Source organism: Sceloporus occidentalis, unplaced genomic scaffold (assembly GCF_023333645.1).
Source record: "Sceloporus occidentalis isolate IW3139 unplaced genomic scaffold, rSceOcc1.0.p SCAF_1, whole genome shotgun sequence".
Classification (NCBI taxonomy): Eukaryota; Metazoa; Chordata; class Lepidosauria; order Squamata; family Phrynosomatidae; genus Sceloporus; species Sceloporus occidentalis.
The window spans coordinates 207,760,094-207,779,920 of NW_028316981.1; the positions used below are offsets into that span (position 1 = coordinate 207,760,094).

The 19,827-nt window shown below is 39.4% G+C and overlaps 1 protein-coding gene across 4 annotated transcripts in view; it reads right to left on the bottom strand.

The window, feature by feature from the left end:
• Positions 1-19,827, bottom strand: part of PIGG (phosphatidylinositol glycan anchor biosynthesis class G (EMM blood group)) — a 118,767-nt gene that overhangs the window by 70,277 nt on the left and 28,663 nt on the right. For all 4 annotated transcript variants that reach the window (XM_089488678.1, XM_089488677.1, XM_089488680.1 and 1 more), the window contains exons 9-11: positions 16,842-17,299; positions 12,570-12,761; positions 5,865-6,174 (exon numbers count right to left, since the gene is read on the bottom strand). In XM_089488678.1, coding sequence (XP_089344804.1) covers positions 5,865-6,174; positions 12,570-12,761; positions 16,842-17,299 — 960 coding nt within the window. The remainder of the gene's footprint in view (positions 1-5,864; positions 6,175-12,569; positions 12,762-16,841; positions 17,300-19,827) is intronic.

Genomic DNA, 19,827 nt, shown 5'->3' on the forward strand with positions numbered 1-19,827 from the left:
CAAAAGGTCAGTGCACAAATCCTTTAGGTCTTAAGATATTCCACTTCTTTTTGGGCGGTGGAGAAAGACATCTGCACAATAGGCCTGCTTCTCACATTGCTTTTCTTATAGTTGAGGGGAGAACAAGCCACCACTCACAGAGTATATCAGGACTATCCCAGGGTCAAACATGGTTGACCCTCTCTGTGGTGTCACAGAGGAAAGTCCCTGGTGAAGTTATTAACCATCATACATCAACCATTAACTACAGTCTTAGTTTTAACTGTATTTTTAATTGCATGTTTTAAATTGTTCTAATGTGGTAAAAACAGATTAATACTATTTTAATGTCGATATTTTGCAAGTTATTAGGTATACAGTCAGCCCTTCTTATACACTGATTTTTTAGAGATGGATTCAAGCATCCACAGTTTGAAAATGTTCAAAAAAGTATAAATTTCAAATATCAAACCTTGATTTTCCATTTTTTATAAGGAAAACTATTTTGCTGTGTCAGTATATTAAACTTGAGCATCCATGGATTTTGTTATCCATGAAGGATCTTGGAACCAAACCCTAGTCCACTGTACTGTATTTGTACAGCTATGTACTGTAGAGGATGAGTCTCCCCTTTTCATTGTGGTGTTCCTCTTTTGTGCCATCCCAAGAATGCTTGGGACCTGAAGTGGTTTGGATTTCAGAATTTTTTGGATTTTGGAATATCTGTATATACATAAAGGGACATCTTGTAGGTGGGGCCCAAGTCTAAACATCAAATTCATTTACGTTTCATATATACCTTATACAGATAGCCTGAAGGTAATTTTATACATAATATTTTTAATAATTTTGTGGAGGAAACAAACATTTGTTTACAATGAACTATGAGAAAGCAAATATCTCACTATGTCAACCACCTATGTTGACAACTTTGGTTTTGGAGTATTTGGATTTCGGAATTCTAGATAAGGGAGACTCACCCTGAACTTGTTTAAATCTGTAAGATGCCTTGAGTCCCACTCTTTGGGGAAAAGTGAGGCAATGGTATTTACAAAGAGATCACATTTTAGGTCAAAAGCATATTCTCCCCCAGGCAGAGGATCCTATGCTCAGTCTTTGGCACTTTGTTAAGAAAGGTACACCACATTTTCAAATAGTTTAAGAGCTAAATAAAAGAGAGAAAAAAATCACCCCGAAATTTTCCTTAAAATATAAATTGGGAAGGGGGGAGTCTGTGGGCATTTGGGGCTGCGCTTAGGGGTCCCAAGGAATGCAGGTGGCCTGTGGGCTGCACTCTGCCCACTCCTGACACAGTAAATTCCTTCTTGTTAGGGTAGACAATCAAGGGCAGGAAGGACATTTAGCCTAATCTGGCAAGAAACTGCTCCTGACATTGCTAAATTCACAGGCCACAAGACAGACATGAGATGCTTCACAAAAAGCCAGAGATAGCTGAAGATTTTTGATACTTAAGGCAGAACATCCTGATGGTGCTCACCATGATGGCAAAAATGTTAACAGTAAGCTAAATAATTGGATACTTTGCAATTCTTGATCTAATTTTACCCTGTCATATCTGCAACCTAAGGTGAGTTGCATGGCCTTGTCTCATTAAAGAACTAATGAACTAACTTTCACCTCTGATTTCCCCAGTATATAATAGCGACCATGGAACTCACAATTCTGAGGTCAGTATCACACTACACTGTTATAATGCTATTATTCCACTTTAACTGCTATGTGTGCCTCCTTTCTGGAGGTTTGTAGTTTAGTAAGGCCTAAGAGCGCCCTGACTGAGAATTTTAAATGCCGCTCCCTAAATTGCAAATCCCAGGATTCCACAGGAGAAAGTCACAGCAGTCCAAGTGGAATAATAGCAGTGATGTAGATTCTACTTGATTGAGTCAGACTCAAGTCACTTCAATGACTTGACTCAGGTTCAACTATGCAAAAATTGATGCACTAACTCAACTCAACTCAAAATTTGTATATTTTTCAGCAATCGACTTGGTGGCTTAACTTCATCCAGAAACAATATGGAACAGAAAACAATTTTCCTCCTTTGAACAACCCTTTCATCACACTGCTTTTTGCCTACCAGTCATGTGACAGAGGTAGTACATTACATTTGCCATAAGGCAAGCCAACACTTCTTGTAGACCCCTGCCTCAGCCTAACATGTTGGCTGGTCTCCTCTGAAAAACACACCCCATGTCTTGCCTGATGCTCCTAGGAAAAGATTTAGATGGCTCCTGTGAGGTGGAGTGGGGACAAGCTATTGAGTACAACTAATTTTTCTAAAAATGTTACTGTATCTTGGTAAATTGCTTATGATAATCTATGTGTACATGTCTTCCCAATTTCCTAGTTATTGAAACTCTACTACCCCCTCCCCCCAAAAAAAGACACTGCCACCACTACCATCTCCTTTTTTTCTGTTAAAGTTGGCTTCCAGACTTGAGATTTGATTTGAGACTTGGCTTGAAAGTATCTTGCAAGGACTTGAGACTCAACTTGATACTTGAAGGTAGAGACTTGAGATTTGACTTGAGAATTAGAGTAAAAGACTTTGATATATCACTGAATAATAGTGCTGTAACAGTGTACTGTGATATTGTCCTTGAGTCTTTTACAGACTAGTATCAATATTCAGTATATGTTAAACCCAAAGTATGAACCAAAATATCTGTGGCCTGTTACAGATTGCCAAAATAAAGTTGCTTCGGGTCTCTTTGGGGGTATGCTATTTAAATGATGCATGGGTCCTAAAAGTCCGAAGGTTGCACCAAAGCCACACTCCATTCCTAAGCACTGGAGTGCAGCTTCCGGATTCTTAGGATGCATGCATCATTTAAACAGCATACCTCCAAAGAGACCCGAAGCAGCTTTATTTTGGCAGTCTGTAACATGCCTATGTATAGTCTACTACAGAGAGAGAGAAAGAGAGAGAATTTCACATACTTTGTAAGGAAGACACAGCACATATTCATGCCAACATTGCTCAGTTCCTTCATTCTAAGAGAAACTGCAACTAGTTTCATTTATTTGCATTCCAAAAATAGTATTCCCAAAGCTTTTAGAAGTTTCAGATTTCTGTTACAGGACTGATCACATGAATGATCTTCTAAAACAGATTGCCTGTTAATCCCTGAAGTTCCTTTTAATGCAAACACAAGAAAAGAAAGCTTAATTACTTCCACAGGGGTGGGCTAGGGCATGCACTTCTATTAATAATGAAGGAACACCAAAAGAGTTTATTCCTGCCAGTGTGTTCATAGGAACCAGGAGAGATTTCAGAGCACAAACAGTGAATATAAAAACCAGAAGCTCCTTTCTCTTGTCAGAGCTGCCAATCCTGGAGCAGGTATCTGAAATATTTCTCAGTATGTGTTTCATTGGAAGCTCTTCTGAGTCTCTTGAGGGAGAGGCGGGAAATATAAGGGAGAGGCAGGAAATATAAATAAACATTATTATTATTATTATTATTATTATTATTATTAATAATGGGTGGGAGGGTTTTCTGTATTTTGGGATTTTAATTTCCTCAAAAGACTGGTCTCCCAATGTAAATATTTTTATAGCACAAAAAGGTATAACTGTGGCTACACTGATTATTTAGACCATTTATATTTTTTTGCATATGAAGATACATTTTCTGAAAACTACAATTAATCTTTAAAAATAACTCAATCAAGGAGTTATTTTTCTGAACCGAGTTAACCTGATAAATTTAGGCCATAGATATCTTTGATGAAACTTCCTGGTAAGTGGTTTTAGGATACTTGCAGAGCGATATGCACTTTTCTTCACGTTTCAGCTAAAAACAGCTTGCCTGAAACCTAAGGCTCCGACAATGCTTCACTGGCATCCAATAACGATTGGATATTATTTTATTGTTATAAGAGAATTTTAAAGTGTTGGGTTGGTGGGAGGGATAATGGGTTTTATTTTGTATTGTTGTGTTTTTACTCTTACTGTAAGCCGCCTCAATCCTACCAGAGAGGGGGGATAAAAATAAATTATTATTATTATTATTATTATTATTATTATTATTATTATTATTATGTATTTCCATATTGTCCCAAAGAATGGAAATTTAGACAAATATAACAGGCAAAAGAAATAGTGAATAATCTATAAGCTAGCTAAATGGAACAAAGACAAAAAAGCTAAAGAAAACAAACGTCCTTTTGGAAAAGAGAAAAAGTTTTATATGCCTCCTGAAAAGGATTTAAACAGTACCGACATCTGCTTCCTTCAAACCAAAATCCAAGACAAACTAGAATTTTTTTTGGGGGGGGGGGGAGTCCTTTTCTGTATAGGATAGCACATCTGAATGTCAAAAATGGAGCTTAGAAATACTCTTGAATCAGTGCTGACCCAGGAAGATCAGGTTAACTATGCCCAGGAGCGACTTTGCCCAGTTTAGCTTGAGGCCCAGCAAAAGCCCTTCTTAGAGGAAGTGGATCTGACCACAATGAACTGTGTTTTAATCACTTCTCAACTAAAGGGCCTTATTATGAGCTTCCAACTTGATTCTCATATACACTGACATTATCATGGGATTTTCTGGCCAAGAATTATTCAGATGTTTGCCATTTCCCTCCTCTTAAGCTGAGACAGTATGATAATCACCCAGAGGATTTCCATGGCTCAGCAAACATTCAAAACCTGGTCTTCTAGAGTCCTAATCCTACATTCACACCACTATACCACACTGATTACTGCTATGCTTTCATTTTAGGATTATTCTTGAAGAATGCTTATATAAACTATAACTGGTCCAAAATGAGGCTACCTATTGTGTAGCACATACTTTATAGAGAACCTGGAATACAAGACACAGACCTTATAACAACCAACATGCCCTCCAATTTGTTTACAAGCCCAGTTCAAGATTCTGCTTCATATTTGTTAAAATCAAAAAAGGTTGGAGCCATGATACCTATAGGTTTGCCTTCTCCTGCATAACCGTGCCTGAAATGTATGCTTCAGTAAAAGGCAAAAGATTTGTATGATTTAAAGGGAAACCAAAGGATTGCCTGAAATCTATGCTCTTCAAAAGATGTTATGAGGTTCTAAAATATAAGGGGAGCCAGCTCTTGTAAGAGTAGGCTCTCTTCACTGCAGAACTTCACTCTCAATGCCTGGGTTGGCAAGAGGGCAAGGCAATGGGAAACATGGCAGAAATGGAAGTTCAAAAAAGACTTCTCTGATCTTCTCTAGCCATGGGAAAAGCTAGAGTCCTAGAGATAAACCACTACTTCCTATAACTTTCAAGAAAATTCCATGAGGTGTTCTGGCTAAAGATCAGTTGATATATCATTAGTGGTCTTGTGAGATGTGTGGTTCTGGAGTAAATCCAGATGCTTGTGTTCTTTGAAATTAAGGTAAAAGCGGTACAGAAAGAAGGGCAGCTACAATGGGACCTGCCAACATGTGTCTCAACATCCTTCTAAAAGTGGTCTCTGGGAATACAGTAGAGTCTCAATTATCCGACTCTCGATAATCTGGATTATCCGACGTCGGATAGGTCAGTGGGTGTGGCTTGGAGCCCTTGCCGCGCCCCCAACCGGAAAGGGCTCCAAGCAAAACAAATTTTGCAATTTGTATTTTTATAACGATTGGAAGGCTTTTCATAGTGATTCAAGGCTTTTCATAGTGATTGCTAGGCTTTTCCTATGACCCTCCGGATTATCCAACATTTTCGGCTATCCAACCTATGGGACCGCCAGTTTACGTCGGATAATCGAGACTCTACTTTACTAGTCACTAGTCTCGAGCCTAAAGAATAAGTCTCAACACTTTGAATTGAAACCAGAAATGAGTTGTCTAAGAAATAAATAAACCATGTCCCTTCTAAAGACATTATGTCCTCTGCTTACCTGAAAAAAGAAGAAAGCTTGACCAAACCAGTAGTGCATTATAGTAACTTGAGCAGCATCAAACTCCAGTGGCTTCCAAACAAACTTTGTCATCATGGCTTGGAAGAGCAGACAGAAGACCAAAACTGGTAAGTTGTGAGGTCTCAACAGGAGTGCTGCAAGCAACACCAGCCCACTGTATATTTCCCACAAACCAATTAACTTGGTTTTTGTGTCTACAGAGAGAACCTGAGATTTGAGCAAGTCTTTGGTGCCTGTGAAGATGATGCCAAGAACAAAGACATAAACGAACCGTGCTTCAATTATGCCCCTAAAAAGAAAGCAGAGAAAGGATAGAATGAATTCAGGGTCTTTGCCAATCCAAGCACCCATTTTTGTAGAATACATATCACAAAAAGCTAGGGAGAGGTCTACATTTTCATGCAAAGGAAAATGAGGAACTGGGTCTGTAGTGACTTTATGATAGTGTAACACATTTTATTTATATTTTATATTTATATTTATTTTAGTTGTTTCTTAGTTCCCTTTCAAGAATGCAGTCATCCCATCAAAAAATAGCATGCAATGATTGAAATAAACCTGGACTACACATGGAGAAATTCCTGGAAGGCCATGGCAAGAAACAAAATATCTCAAATCTGGGTTTGGAAAAGAAAGCATTTAAGGCTACAGTCTTATTCACACTTCACGCAGATCAGACTGACTTCAGCAAGACTAACTTCTCAGTAGATAGGCCTAAGATTGCACTGTAAGTTTAGCAATTTGGATACTGCAATTTAAGGAACCACACAGTGCTTGTTATAATGAGAAGTACAATCAGCCCTCCATGAATTTTTTATCTCCAGATTCAAGAATCCACAGCTTGAAATATATTCAATATATATATATATATATTGCCATTTTATACAAGGGACATTTTTCATTTTACTATGCCATTTTACTTTCCATTGGTATCCATGGAGAGTTTTGGAACCACACTCCAGACCATGAGCCCACTGTATAACCCTATTCATGTGTTACTTTCTCTAGTACACACTCCAGTCTTGCATTTTCACTTCTCCATCCACAAGATACCTCTAAAAAAAGAGCTGTAGCTGCATGCAGGTGAACACATTACAGAGGACCATGCAATCAAAAGGCCTGCTTTATCAAGGTTTCTGACCATGCAGAATTCTGCAGTTATCTCCAATTGAATGCAGTTACAGCCCCTTTTCATATGGGAAGATGGGGAATGGAGGGGACAGGGATGGAGCATACATCCCACACTCACTCTACTCACATAGAAAAAGGAAGGCTTTACAAGGGCTTATGAAATAGGTCTTGGGTCTGGTCACTGTATGGAATCTGCCAACCAGCAGCCCTGTGTTTCACTGAGAAAGATGCCTGTCTAATCAAATGTTTTTATAACAGGGTAGGGAATGTGAGAACTCCACAGAACTCTACAGAATTACACACAAACAGTTAAGTTACCCACTACTGTGTAGAACAGGGGTGGGCATCATGTGGCTCTCCTGATGTTGTGGGGTGCAAGTCCCAGCAGCCCTAGCCAGTATAGCCAATCAAAAAGGATTATGGGAGTCACAATTCAGCAACATCTGGAAGTCACTTGTCCCCATCCCCGCTTTAACTTTAGTTTATGGCATTTTATGTTTCATTACTCACTACGAAAAGAAGCTCCAAAGCAATTTATTATACACACACATATATACATATATATAACCATGCGTTCATTAAAATCACGCAAATTTGCTTTTAAAAATTCTACACAGAAAAGTAATCTAATACACAGTAAACTACACATTCACATACTCTAATTCAGCATAGGAATAAATACCAAAAGTATCACCCAAAGTCACTGCCCCATAGAATACATGAATTAAGGCATGCTCTCTCATTCATGAGGGCTATATGGCTGTTAGGGTACAGAAAGCTGGAAACACAATTGTTAAAGTGAAGGTGTTCCCATTTCAGCACAGCTTAATGTTGCAATCTTATATGTTTCCACTACAACGTCTATGTTTATTGGCTAAAATCCTGCAGCAGACATTTAGCCACAATATTGTACCTACACTACATCTCTCAATCTGACCTCTGAAACCCGCTACCAGGTCCAGTTGCAATTCACCAGCACTGCAGGACTCTTGCTTTTGGTGTGGCTGGCTGGATTTTAAAGTGGGGTTCAAAGACATTTACAATCATGCCAATAGTACCACAATTGTAAATGTAAACAGGAAATAGATACAAAGTGATAAGTTTAACATACAACATCATAATTGACTAACAGCCAGCCATTATTTACTACTAACAATTTAAGGCTTGTATTCAGAGACATAGCTTTGTTAATCTGAAATATTAGTTTGCAAAAGGATCTTGTAGTACCTTTGAGATTCACTGAGCAGAACAAGTTTTAGCGTAAGGTTTCCTAGACTTGGTCTACTTCCTCAGATGCATCTGAGGAAGTAGATCAAGTCTACAAAAGCTTATGCTACAACCTCTTTTGCACCATTAGTCTCAGAGGTGCTACAAAATCCCTTTCCATACTTTAGGCTCGCTTGTCTTCAAAAACAAAAGCGTTTATACTAATAGTTTGGGGCGTGTCTTCTCCCCTCCTTGATTTTGTAGTCTGCTACCATCTTCCTACCCATAAGTACTAGAAACCTCTACCACCATACCATCCTGAATGTACTCAATATTACCTGCATTTAGAAGTTAAGCAAAATTGATTCTGCTTGTTACCTGGATGGGAAATCACCCACCTTACAGAATCTACAAATAAGAAAGAGTCCTGCTTGAAATCTTGGAGAACACCTGCCACTCAAACCTAACAATGGCCTGTTACAGACAGCCAAAATAAAGCTGCTTCGAGTCACAGTGGAGGTATGGTGTTTCAATGATGCATGCGTCCTAAAAGTCCAGAAGTTGCACCAAAGCCACACTCCAGCCCTAAGGACTGGAGTGTGGCTTTGGTGTGGCTTCTGGATTCTTAGGACGCATGCATCATTGAAACACCATACCTCCACTGTGACTCGAAGCAGCTTTATTTTGGCTGTCTGTAACAGGCCAATATTGTTCTACGTTGTCCAATGGTCACAGTCAATATAAGGCAGCTTCCTATGTAAACTTTTAGAAAACATATAGACATGAAACATTATTGTTTTAAATATTTTAGCAAGATACCACATGGAATCCTGAAGTATCTCACAGCCCACAATCCATGATGTATTTTTCCTCTTCTTTTACCGGTAAAAGCTAGAACATGATAGGATTTTGGCTGGGGTCTGTATGGGGAACCCATACATCTGAGGAAGTAGAGTCAAGTCTACAAAAGCTTAGCTTACTAGCTTCTAGTCTCTATTCTACAATATCCCTTTGCATGCTGATATTCCAAATGAACACAGCTAGTTCAGAAAAACATATGCTCAACTACAATTACAAATCAAAATCTTCAAGGTGCAAACTGCTAAAGAATTTCAAGTATATACAAAATAATTCAGTTGTGCAAACACAGAGAACATATGGTACATGGGGCCACATTCTCGCTTCCCGGGGACCATATTTTTAGTGTTTGCATCCTTTGTCCAGTCCTACCTTCTCAGGGAGAGAAATGAGGAAGACAGACAAGGTTACAGTGTCCTCCTCTCCCACTCTCCAGAAATAACTTTCAAGGAGGATGTGGCATTTGAAAGCAATCAGACCCCTGCCAAACTCCTTCAAATGTCTCAAGAGGTGAAGAGAGGACTAAAAAGAACAAGAATGTGTCAATGGGGCTGATTTCCACCATTCACATGCTTTTTGAACATCAGCAGGAATTGGACTTTGTACACAACGAGCATACATCAAATATCTGTATTCGGTAACCTACTGTTACTTGATGAACTGCACTTTCTAACGACTTATAGGAATTAGGGCAGGGAACTATGACAGAACCTGGAACTTTAAACCACTATAAGTTCAGCTCCCTCCCCACCAGCCAAAAACAAAAACAAAACCCTTCACACTATTTTCTACAGTGGCCCTCAAACATTTTACCTTCAGGAAGAAATTCTTGCATCATCTCACCTGCTAAAGAAATCTGCAGATCTGCTGTGGAATCCACAACACATTATGTCCATGACTAGCACTCACCTAGCTTGGCAGACCTCACTGTTCCCCAAAACCTGAAACTGGGATCTACAGTCATCATTCTATCACCTCATAGATGCTACAAGACCTTTTTCCTTTCTTATTTGTTAGCTGCTCCATCAGCTTACCAGTTAACATGTTGCAGCTTATTGATTTTTCAATAAAGCTTATGAACAGGAAAATAAGTTCCACTTTTTGCTATTTCTGTCAAATACAAATACATTGCAAATTTCACAGCATTCTTATACTGGTGCGACCCCCACCACCACACTGTCTTGCCTACAGCTACTTAGAACTATGGAAGCTGTATGGACCACAACAAAGTAAACCCATGTGAAAGAAGGGAAAAGAAGTAGGCAGATGTGTACGAGTGCTATACGTTCATCCAGTACAAAATGATTTACTCTAAATATAAGATTTGCTCTTTGAATTTGAGCACGCTACTGGGAACATGGCACTCTCCAAAACACAATCTGAGCACAAAAACTGATCCTACTTGCATCATAAATCAAATAAATCCCTTCTCCCCAAATGCTATAAGAATCCATCCTGGTGTTATATTTCATATCTATTTTTTCCCTTTCAGCCACAAATGGTTTCAGTCTCTTGCTATCAAAATGAGTGCTGCAATGGACTTTCGGAAGTAGCATTATCATGCCACACTTCAAAAAACTCAAAATGCATACATCCGTTAACTGCTCTTTGCATTGTAATGGTGATATTAAACTAGCAGCTATAAGGGAGAATGAGCCAAGCTCTGAAGCACAGCTTTGAAAGTTCAGCGGATTATGCTTCAAGTTTAGAAGTCCCCAAATCATTTGTCACAGAGCAGTTAGTGGATAACTAGAAAACTGAGAGATTAATGGAACCCTGTTCTCAAATTGAATTTTAACTACACACAGCATTGTAATTTAATACTTGGTTAGTCGCCTGTGACTAATAACAATTGCCTCCAGGTATCTAGATGCTTTCCTTTGCCATAGGATAAAGAGCCTTGCATTACAGAGACATGGCTCTCTCTCTGAATGGTAGTGACTACAAGAAAGGAATAAATTTGTTACTTCAATAGCTAAACAGACCCTCCATGCTGAGAAGCAGGATCCCTTTGAATACCACATGCTGGGGAGAGAACAGTGCTTTTGTCTTTGTACACCCCCAAGTTTTCAGAAAGATTAGACTGGACAGTGTTGAAGATGGGATGCTGATGGATCTTTGGGTTGATCCAGAAAAAATTAGTCTATATTTTAACTGCATTCAACATTAAGTGTATGAGGTACCTCTTTGCAATCCAAGGGGATTTACTGCAGTATCTGGGAAGATCAAAGCATAGTACTAGGAAGGGACAGGATGCTAAAGGCCATCATTAGCAGAATGATTATAAAAGTGATATATGATTTTATGTGTTTCTTTGAATTACATAGGGATAAACCACCATAGCTTGTTAAAGAACTAGAAAAGATCATAGACCAATGGAACTACAAGCATGCTACCATCTCTAATATTTTGCAATATTCATATGAATGGCAAGTAAATATACAGTGCTTCCATTCAGAGGTCACTTCCTCTCCCTGTGTGAGGTGAGACTGCCTCCTCCAATCAGCAAGAACTAGTTGCCCTTCTTCTCCCCATGCTTGCACAACCGTGTCCTCTTTGTTTATTTACCACTGTGTTCCAAACCATGACATGTACTCCTACCCAATTTTAAGACTGTCTTCAGAGGTCTGTCTCCAGATACTCCTGCTAAATGAACAGGGTAGGTGGATGCTAAGGATGCCCTTTTTAGTGGGAGCACCACAGCTATGGAGTACCATCTCTAGAAAGGCTTATCTGGGGTCTATGTTATGGCCCTTTTAGTGCTGCAGTTCAATGGAGAGAATTAGAGCTCTCTAGAAGAGAATTCCACGTATTTCACTTTCTCTCAGGATCCCATAGAACGGAGCCATGACATTTGGAGTAGAATCAAACCCCTATAACCATGTGGTACAGATGTAGTCTTAGAATCAAAAAGGGTTCTGTGGGTTCTAAATCAGAGTCCTCCCCTTACTTTCCAAGTTGACGGAAGACAAGGAAAGAGACTTATATCCATGACTGGCATTCTACATGGCATGGAAAATCATAATTTCAAAAGGTGCCAACCAAGTTTCCTGTTTTGAATTGTTGGTGCCAACAGGTAGAATCTTTTAAAGCAGGGAAAGGCAAAAGGTACTACAAATTGATCTGCAGTAGATCAGCAAAGATGTTTTACTCTATTTAGCAACAGCAGCAGCAAACCAATTTACTTCTTGCTTAATTATACTGCTAAAGTTAAGTAAGTATGAGACAACCAGAAGTAGAGTTTAGCATGGCAGGTCTGTAAGCTGTGTTCATTTCTGGCACCAAATACTTTCTAAGTTTATGTCTTTCATATTCAGCTCCAGTGGATGGATTTTGCACTTAGTAAAAGGCAATGGAGAAGCCAAAACCCTGAATTTTGTACACCTCTGTTTAAAATCACAGGCCTAGATCAACACAGTATTCTCTCATAATGGTACTTTTTAGCCCTTGCAGCATTAAATACATTTACACAGTTGCTAATTAACTTACTTTGAAATATCTTGGCTGTCTTGTTGCCATGGAAATTCCACATTTCCAATGGCTGCCCGGTAACTGTACACTCCCAAGAGTCCGAGTGCCATTGCTATTTTCGAAACCAGAGAACATCTCCGCTGAACAAGAATAAAGATCATAACTAGGGATACTGCTGCCAGAAGAGAAAGTTCAGGTTTATGTTCGGAACTGTAAAACACAATGAGAATAATTCAAATCAAGCCCATTTTACAAGATATAGCTACTGCAAATTCACATATACACATTCAAATTATATTAAAAAAATATAACTGAGGTGCATGTTGCCATCCAACACACTGGGGGGAGGGGGGAGAGGGATAATCCTAAAATGCCACTATATATGCTTGCACAGAGTTTCTAGATAGCATAATATTTTACATTTTTGCAATGTACCAGACATTTCTCAATACATATAATAGCCTTTCCCAACCTGGTGTTTTCAACATATTGGATTGCAACTCTGATCATACATAAAAAACCTGGCTGGGAATTCTGTCAGCTGTAGTCAAACCCATGTTGGGGGAAGGTTGATATATAGGGAGAAATCAAACAATTGTCTGTGTGGTAGAAAAAGAAAAGCCTGAGTGTGCGATGGCATTAGCACCCTGGAAACAGCCATCTAAATATGAATTTAGGCCTGTTACAGACATCCAAAATAAAGCTGCTTCAAGTCACAGTGGAGGTATGGTGTTTCAATGATGCATGCATCCTAAGGGTCCAGAAGCTGCACCAAAGCCACTATCCAGTCCTTAGGGCTGGAGCGTGGCTTTGGTGCGACTTCTGGACTCTTAGGATGCATGCATCATTGAAACACCATACCTCCATTGTGACTCAAAGCAGCTTTATTTTGGCTGTCTGTAACAGGCCTTATTTTCTTTAAGAAGCATTTTCTCTTTGCCTCACAGAAAATACTGCAGCAGTGGCTTTTCAAACGTCCTACCAGGCAAAGACCTGTATTTCGGCCACACTCGTGGACACACATACACACCAGCTTTTAAAATCAGGACAGAGTCCTGAACTGAATGTCCAGACTTGTTCAGAGTCATCATCACCCATTATAATACAAGAGTAGTCATAGAGTGGTAGTTCTCAACTATTTTCAATTTCCAGTTTCAGATTATGTGGGCATAGTGGCCTTTGAGGAAGGACTTTACAATCCAAAATGTCTAAAGCCCAAAGTTTGAGAACTACCTTTCCAGAAGAAATCCCAAAATGGTCCCACAGATCCACATGGAAGATGAAGGATTGTAATGGTGGGAAATATAGTGGGCCCTTGGTATCCGCTGGGGTTTGGTTCCAGGACTTCCTGTGGATACCAAAATCCATGGATGCTCAAGTCCCATTAAAAACAATAACATAGTAAAAGAGTGTCCTTTATATAAAATAGCAAAATCAATTTTTGCTTATTGGGTTTTTTTTAATAAACCCTGAATCCGTTGATAGTTGTATCAGTGGATAGAAAATCCATGGGTTTAGATGGATGGTTATATGTCTTTCAAAAAATCCTTTCTGTCAGTCCTGACCTCTACTTTATTTGTTGTACTGACTAATATCCTAAAAGTAGAACTCAGTGTAGATCACAACAATCAAAAGCAGGTAAAGATAATGAAGAGAAAAAGTTAGAATGTTATAACTCTATTGATTTAAAGATCTATTTAAAAACACATCCATAAATATCAAATTCTAAAATCTTCTTTAACAAATTCTTAATCACCTTGCTTAGTAGAGGGGACAAAACACAACAGCTTCTCAGTCCACTAAAGAACAGGTACAACATTCTTTCTTAGGAGCATTATGGCATTTTTTCCATCAAACAGACTTGGATAAATGGGATTCTTCTATCTGGAAAAGCTGGATTCAACTTGATTCTGCACATTCCCATACACATACATAGGAGGGGAAAGGGATTCTATTAGCAGCCAACTTGGCATCTCTTAGGGTAATACATCCTTTGTACATGTACCTTTTATACATACAACTGCTATCTCCTGAAACAGTAAGATATATGGTAGCAAAAACAGCAAAAGTCACTGCTTCTCAGTGAGGTGATATCAAGATTATGCAGCCACATGATTCTCACCAGAAAGACAAGCTGATCACTCCCTAAAATATGCCTGATCCATTAAACCAGCAGACAATCCTGGGTTTGTCCAATCGCTATGTATGCCAGAATTCATCAGGAACTCAGATGAAGCACAAGCTGTGTTGCCCTTAGCATCCTAAGAATATCAGCTTTAATTTTTTAAAAAACTGACTTCCTAGCTATTATGGTTGTAAAAACAAAAGCTTGGAACTGTTTGACCAATATTCAGCTCTTTACTCTTTCAAGCTAGCTGAAGCAGAACAAGCAGCACAAAAATAGTATCAATGGCAGAATCACCCCAAACAAGAGAAATCTCACAAACTCAACCAGTTTGTAGAAGCAGTATAATTTAGCTTTTGCATCACAGAATCTGGGTTGCCTTGGTGCATTTTATTTTTAGAAAAGAACACACATTGCTGTGAATATTGTAACATGCTGGATACTGTCATATATACACATACACGTACGTGCATGTTTTCTCTAGTCCCAAATAGGGTAGGAACGCAATGTAAGCTACAAACACAGATTAGTCAAGACTCCTGTAGGCTGCTATACATGGTGGGCATACAGTGTTCAACCTGGTGGATCATGAATTGCACAGACATGCAGTAAAAAGGATCTTTCATAAGCGGAGGGTGTTTGCTATGGAAACACTGTGGTTAGGAAATAGCACAAAATATAGCTTCCACATTTCCACACTTTGTAAAGTGGAAATGGAAGTTTGATTGTGGTTATTGTATGTCCTCAAGTAGATTCTGACTTATGGTGACTCTAAGACAAACCTGTCACAGGGTTTTCTTGGCAAGATTTGTTCAGCGGGCTTCCTTTGCCTTCCTCTGTGGCTGAGAGTGTATGACTTGCCCAATGTCATGCAGTGGGTCTCCATGGCAGAACAGGGACTTGAAACCTGATCTCCAGATTCATAGTCCAATACTTAAACTACTATACCACACTGGCTGCTTCTGAAATGTAATTATCCCCATCTTTAAAAAGCATCAGTCACAACTTCCAAGTCATTGCATTCATAGATGCTACAGGTAGTCTAGCAATAGAATACAACAAGAAACCAAGAAGCCCTCAGTTCACACCTAATCTCTGACACACACTCCTTTGGTAGCCTTAGATTTTCCAATTTCAGCACCCCACTGAATAATATGGAGATAATAAGACCAAGAAGAGGGAGATTAGAAGTGATGTGCATTTGAATACAATGGACAATAAAATGGTGTCCCTTATATAAAATGACAAAATCAAGTTTTGCTTTTTGGAATTTATATATTTTTTTGAATATTTTCAAGCTATGGAGGCTTGAATCCATGGATAAAGAATCCATGGATGTGGAGGATCGATTGTACAGCGTGCCTGTGTCATACGCGGGCACGCCTTACGCAGCTTGAGCATACACGCTCAAGCCGCGGGGCAGAAAGGGCGACGCGTCCCATTCAATTGAATGGGCGCGCGCACCCGTTGTGCCCCACGCGCCGCCGTGCTGCCGCATCGCCATGCACAAGCCCCATTGTTTACAATGGGGCTTGAGCATAGGCAGAATTCGCCTTACGCGGAGGGATCCGGAACGGATCCCCGCGTAAGGCGAGGGCCCACTGTACTTGTCTTTAGATTTTTATCATTGTACTTTGCTTACATCATTTGTTTATGCTTAAGGGCTCTGAAGACCACTGATAAACTAACGTTAATACACCTAACAAACTGCATTATATGGATGATTGTCCACTCATTGACTTCCAGCAGTTTAATGCTTTTCTACTGAGGTCACTAGGCCAATTTATGTCTCTTAAAAAAAAGGCTAACCTGATTCAGTGCTACTTGAAACACCTTATCTTTTCCTAAAAGGTTATTTTTCTATGGCCCAGGGAAACTGCCAGCCTTACTTAGTATTGTATTGGCATCTATTCATTCACTGTTACTAAGGAATGACATTGGTAAATTGAAACTTCCATTATCCCGCATGACTGGCTATATTAGTTAGGGCTAATGGGAATTTCAGTCCAACATCTGGGAAGGCCACAATTGCCTATTCATTATCTAAAGAAACACATTTCACTGTGCTTCCCTGGCCATGTTATCTAAAGAGATTCTATATCTCACTACAGTCTTTTAGCCATTTAGAAATGTTATTCCAATTGGACAGCAAATCAGATCAGTACCTTGTCAACCAGTGTCCAAAATCTGGCCTATGCGCCCACTGAACTCCAGTCTGATTTAATGATCGAAGCAGCCGGCAGCAAATAAGAATGACCCATGGAGTCAATAATGCCATCCACTTCTCAGAACCGCTTCTGTTTTCAATGGAAGTGATCTTGCCCATTTTCAAATCATCCTGGAACAGGTCAACATCACTCCTATGGTGGGAAGATGCTCCTTTTACTTCTCCAAAAGAGGGTTTTGCTGCCGAGAGAAGCTGAAGATCACATTCTTTGGCCAAGAAATAGTGTCTGCAGATCTCTTGACACAGAGCAAGGCATAGGGTATTGATGAGAAAGTACCACGTTTGGTGCTCTTCTTCAATAAAGCTGCTAGCACCCAGGCTTGACACATGGCCAATCGTGCCTGCCAGGATGAGTACATCTAATTCAGACCAGCTGGAAGTGGAGGCAGCTGGATTCTGTAAAGAGAGAAATGTGTTAGTGATATAATTTTGAAGAATCCAACATATCATTAGAATCGTCGGAATGCAAAATTGCTTACAGTTGCTTCTTCAATGACAACTGTATTTTTGTTATATTTTATGTAATTCTCCTATATTCCTAGTCTGAAACAAGGTTAATTTCAGTGTAATTCAGAGTTACTGTCAACACTTAGTTAATTGTCCTATTGAAACGACTGCACATTCTCCTTCAAGGACTGCACGCAGCTTCTCTGTGAATAACCAGTGTAACATTTAAAGTTCATCTTGTTGCTAGTCTTGCGACAGAGTAGGAAGCAGTTCATGCAGAACTAAAAATAGAAATCTTTTAGCAATCAGAAAATTCAAAAGGAGGTAAATGGTGAGCTATTTCCTCATTTTCTTCATAGTCTTTCCACCATATTGCAGTGCAGAGGGAAAATGTATATTCATTCATGGAGTTTACCAGCCACCCTAAGCAGAATATTGATTTGCTGGTTATTATATCGCATACACTGAAACTAAGGGTTTATTTCATTAAAGGCTGTCATACAAGGTTGCCTCAGAAAGAGACATTTTATATGTTAATAAGCTCTATAATGGACTGATTTAAGGAAATCTAAAAATCCTTGGTAGACCATTTTCAGTAAATTGAAGTTCACTCCGATGTAAAAAAAAAAAACATGACAACAGTAAAAAAACACACATAATCAAGCAAGACAAAAACAGCACCTGCAAAATAATTATATTGCATGGTCTAATATGCAAAGATATGCAAACAGCAGTTCAGGCATCCAAATGCCACGGAATGAAAAACAGAAGGTCAGTCAGTTCATACATGAACCCATAAGCACACACAGTTCTTGAAAAGGCACTGGGGAACGGGGGGGGGGGGGGTTTCTATGAAGTTGCTACTATGTGTAACTCAGGAGTAGGAAATCACATGGCTCTGTTGTTAGATAGCAACTCCCAGCATTCCTTACCAGCTATGATTGCTAGGGCTGCAGGGATTTGCACTTGAACAACATCTAGAGAACAGCATGATTCCCACCCCGACTTACACCACATAGCAATTTCATAGGAAATGCACTAGTTTTTTAGTCCATGTTGCCATGTTGGCAGGCTAGTCATCCATGGACTGGAGCTTCCACAAATCACCCCATCCCATATTAGTCAATGGCAGTGCATGCCCACAGTCAGACTGACACAGGCGCATGCACATTGCCACCCACTGACTAATATGATTGAGCTCCCACATTTTATCCATCTGTGGAAGGGAGGACTGGAACCAAGACTCCATGGATGGGAAGGACCCACTGTATATACATGCCCTTTTAAGCACTGTCCATGCTCATAGCTGAGTTGGAGACATATCACTGAATGTTTACCCCATCAACTCACAATCTTTGTTTACAAGCACACAAAGGCTGCATCCATACTGCAGAAATAATCCAGTTTGTCCCCACCTTATCTGCCCTAGCTCAATGTTATGGAATTCTGACATTTGTAGTTTGGCAGGGCACCAGAGCTCTCTGACATGGCAGGAGAAATGCCTCATAAAACAACAATTCCCAGAATCCCACAGCACTGAGCCAGGGCAGTTGAAACGTTGTCAAAGTGGAATATTTCTGCAGTACGGATGCAGCCGAACACAAGAGACCATATTTTGCACATCCAATGCACAACATGAAAGAAACAAAGAGAATATTGTTAGGCCAGGACATTTTCTGTGCTGGTGCTGTGGGTCCTGGCACAGTCCTCAGAAAGCAAATATCTTAAGCCAACTAAGTAACTGGAAACTTTACAAAAGTCAAATATGATTTACAGTATTCATTGTTGGTGTAGTCTGTTACATGAAAAAAACAACTAGGTCCTTAAGAACTCAGGGCCTGAAATGACAGGCCAAAATAAAGCTGCTTTGGATCACTTTGGAGGTATGTTGTTTAAATGACACATGCATCCCAATAGTCTAGAAGTTCTGCCAAAGCTGCGCTCCAGTCCTTGGGACTGGAGCATGGCTTTGGCACAGTTTCCGCCCTCTTAGTATGGAAGCATCATTTAAAAAGCATACCTACAAAGTGACCTGAAGCAGCTTTATTTTGGCTTGTCTGTTCGGGCCCTAAGTTTCCAGGTGCTGGAAAGAAGGACAAAAAAAATGATAAGGAATAGAAAGTATTTGTATTTTATTATTATTATTAACCTGTATTTATATAGCGCTGTAAATTTACATTTCTGATACAGCAATTTCAATGAATTTCAGCATTTATATTTTTACATTTTAAGTACAGTTGGATTGGTCTGAACATGTTGTTATTCAACATGAAACCATTTGGCCCTATTCTTAGAGTACATCAATTAATAAATTTAGTTTTAAACCATTTTTTTAACACACCATTTTACTCTTAATTCCAACATTTTCTTTACAGAACAGAGATCAATACCTGTGTTTTCAGTGTCTTTCAGCAAATGGACCTTAAAAACCTACAATCAGCCCTGCGGAATCAGACCAAAGGGTATTTAATCCAGCA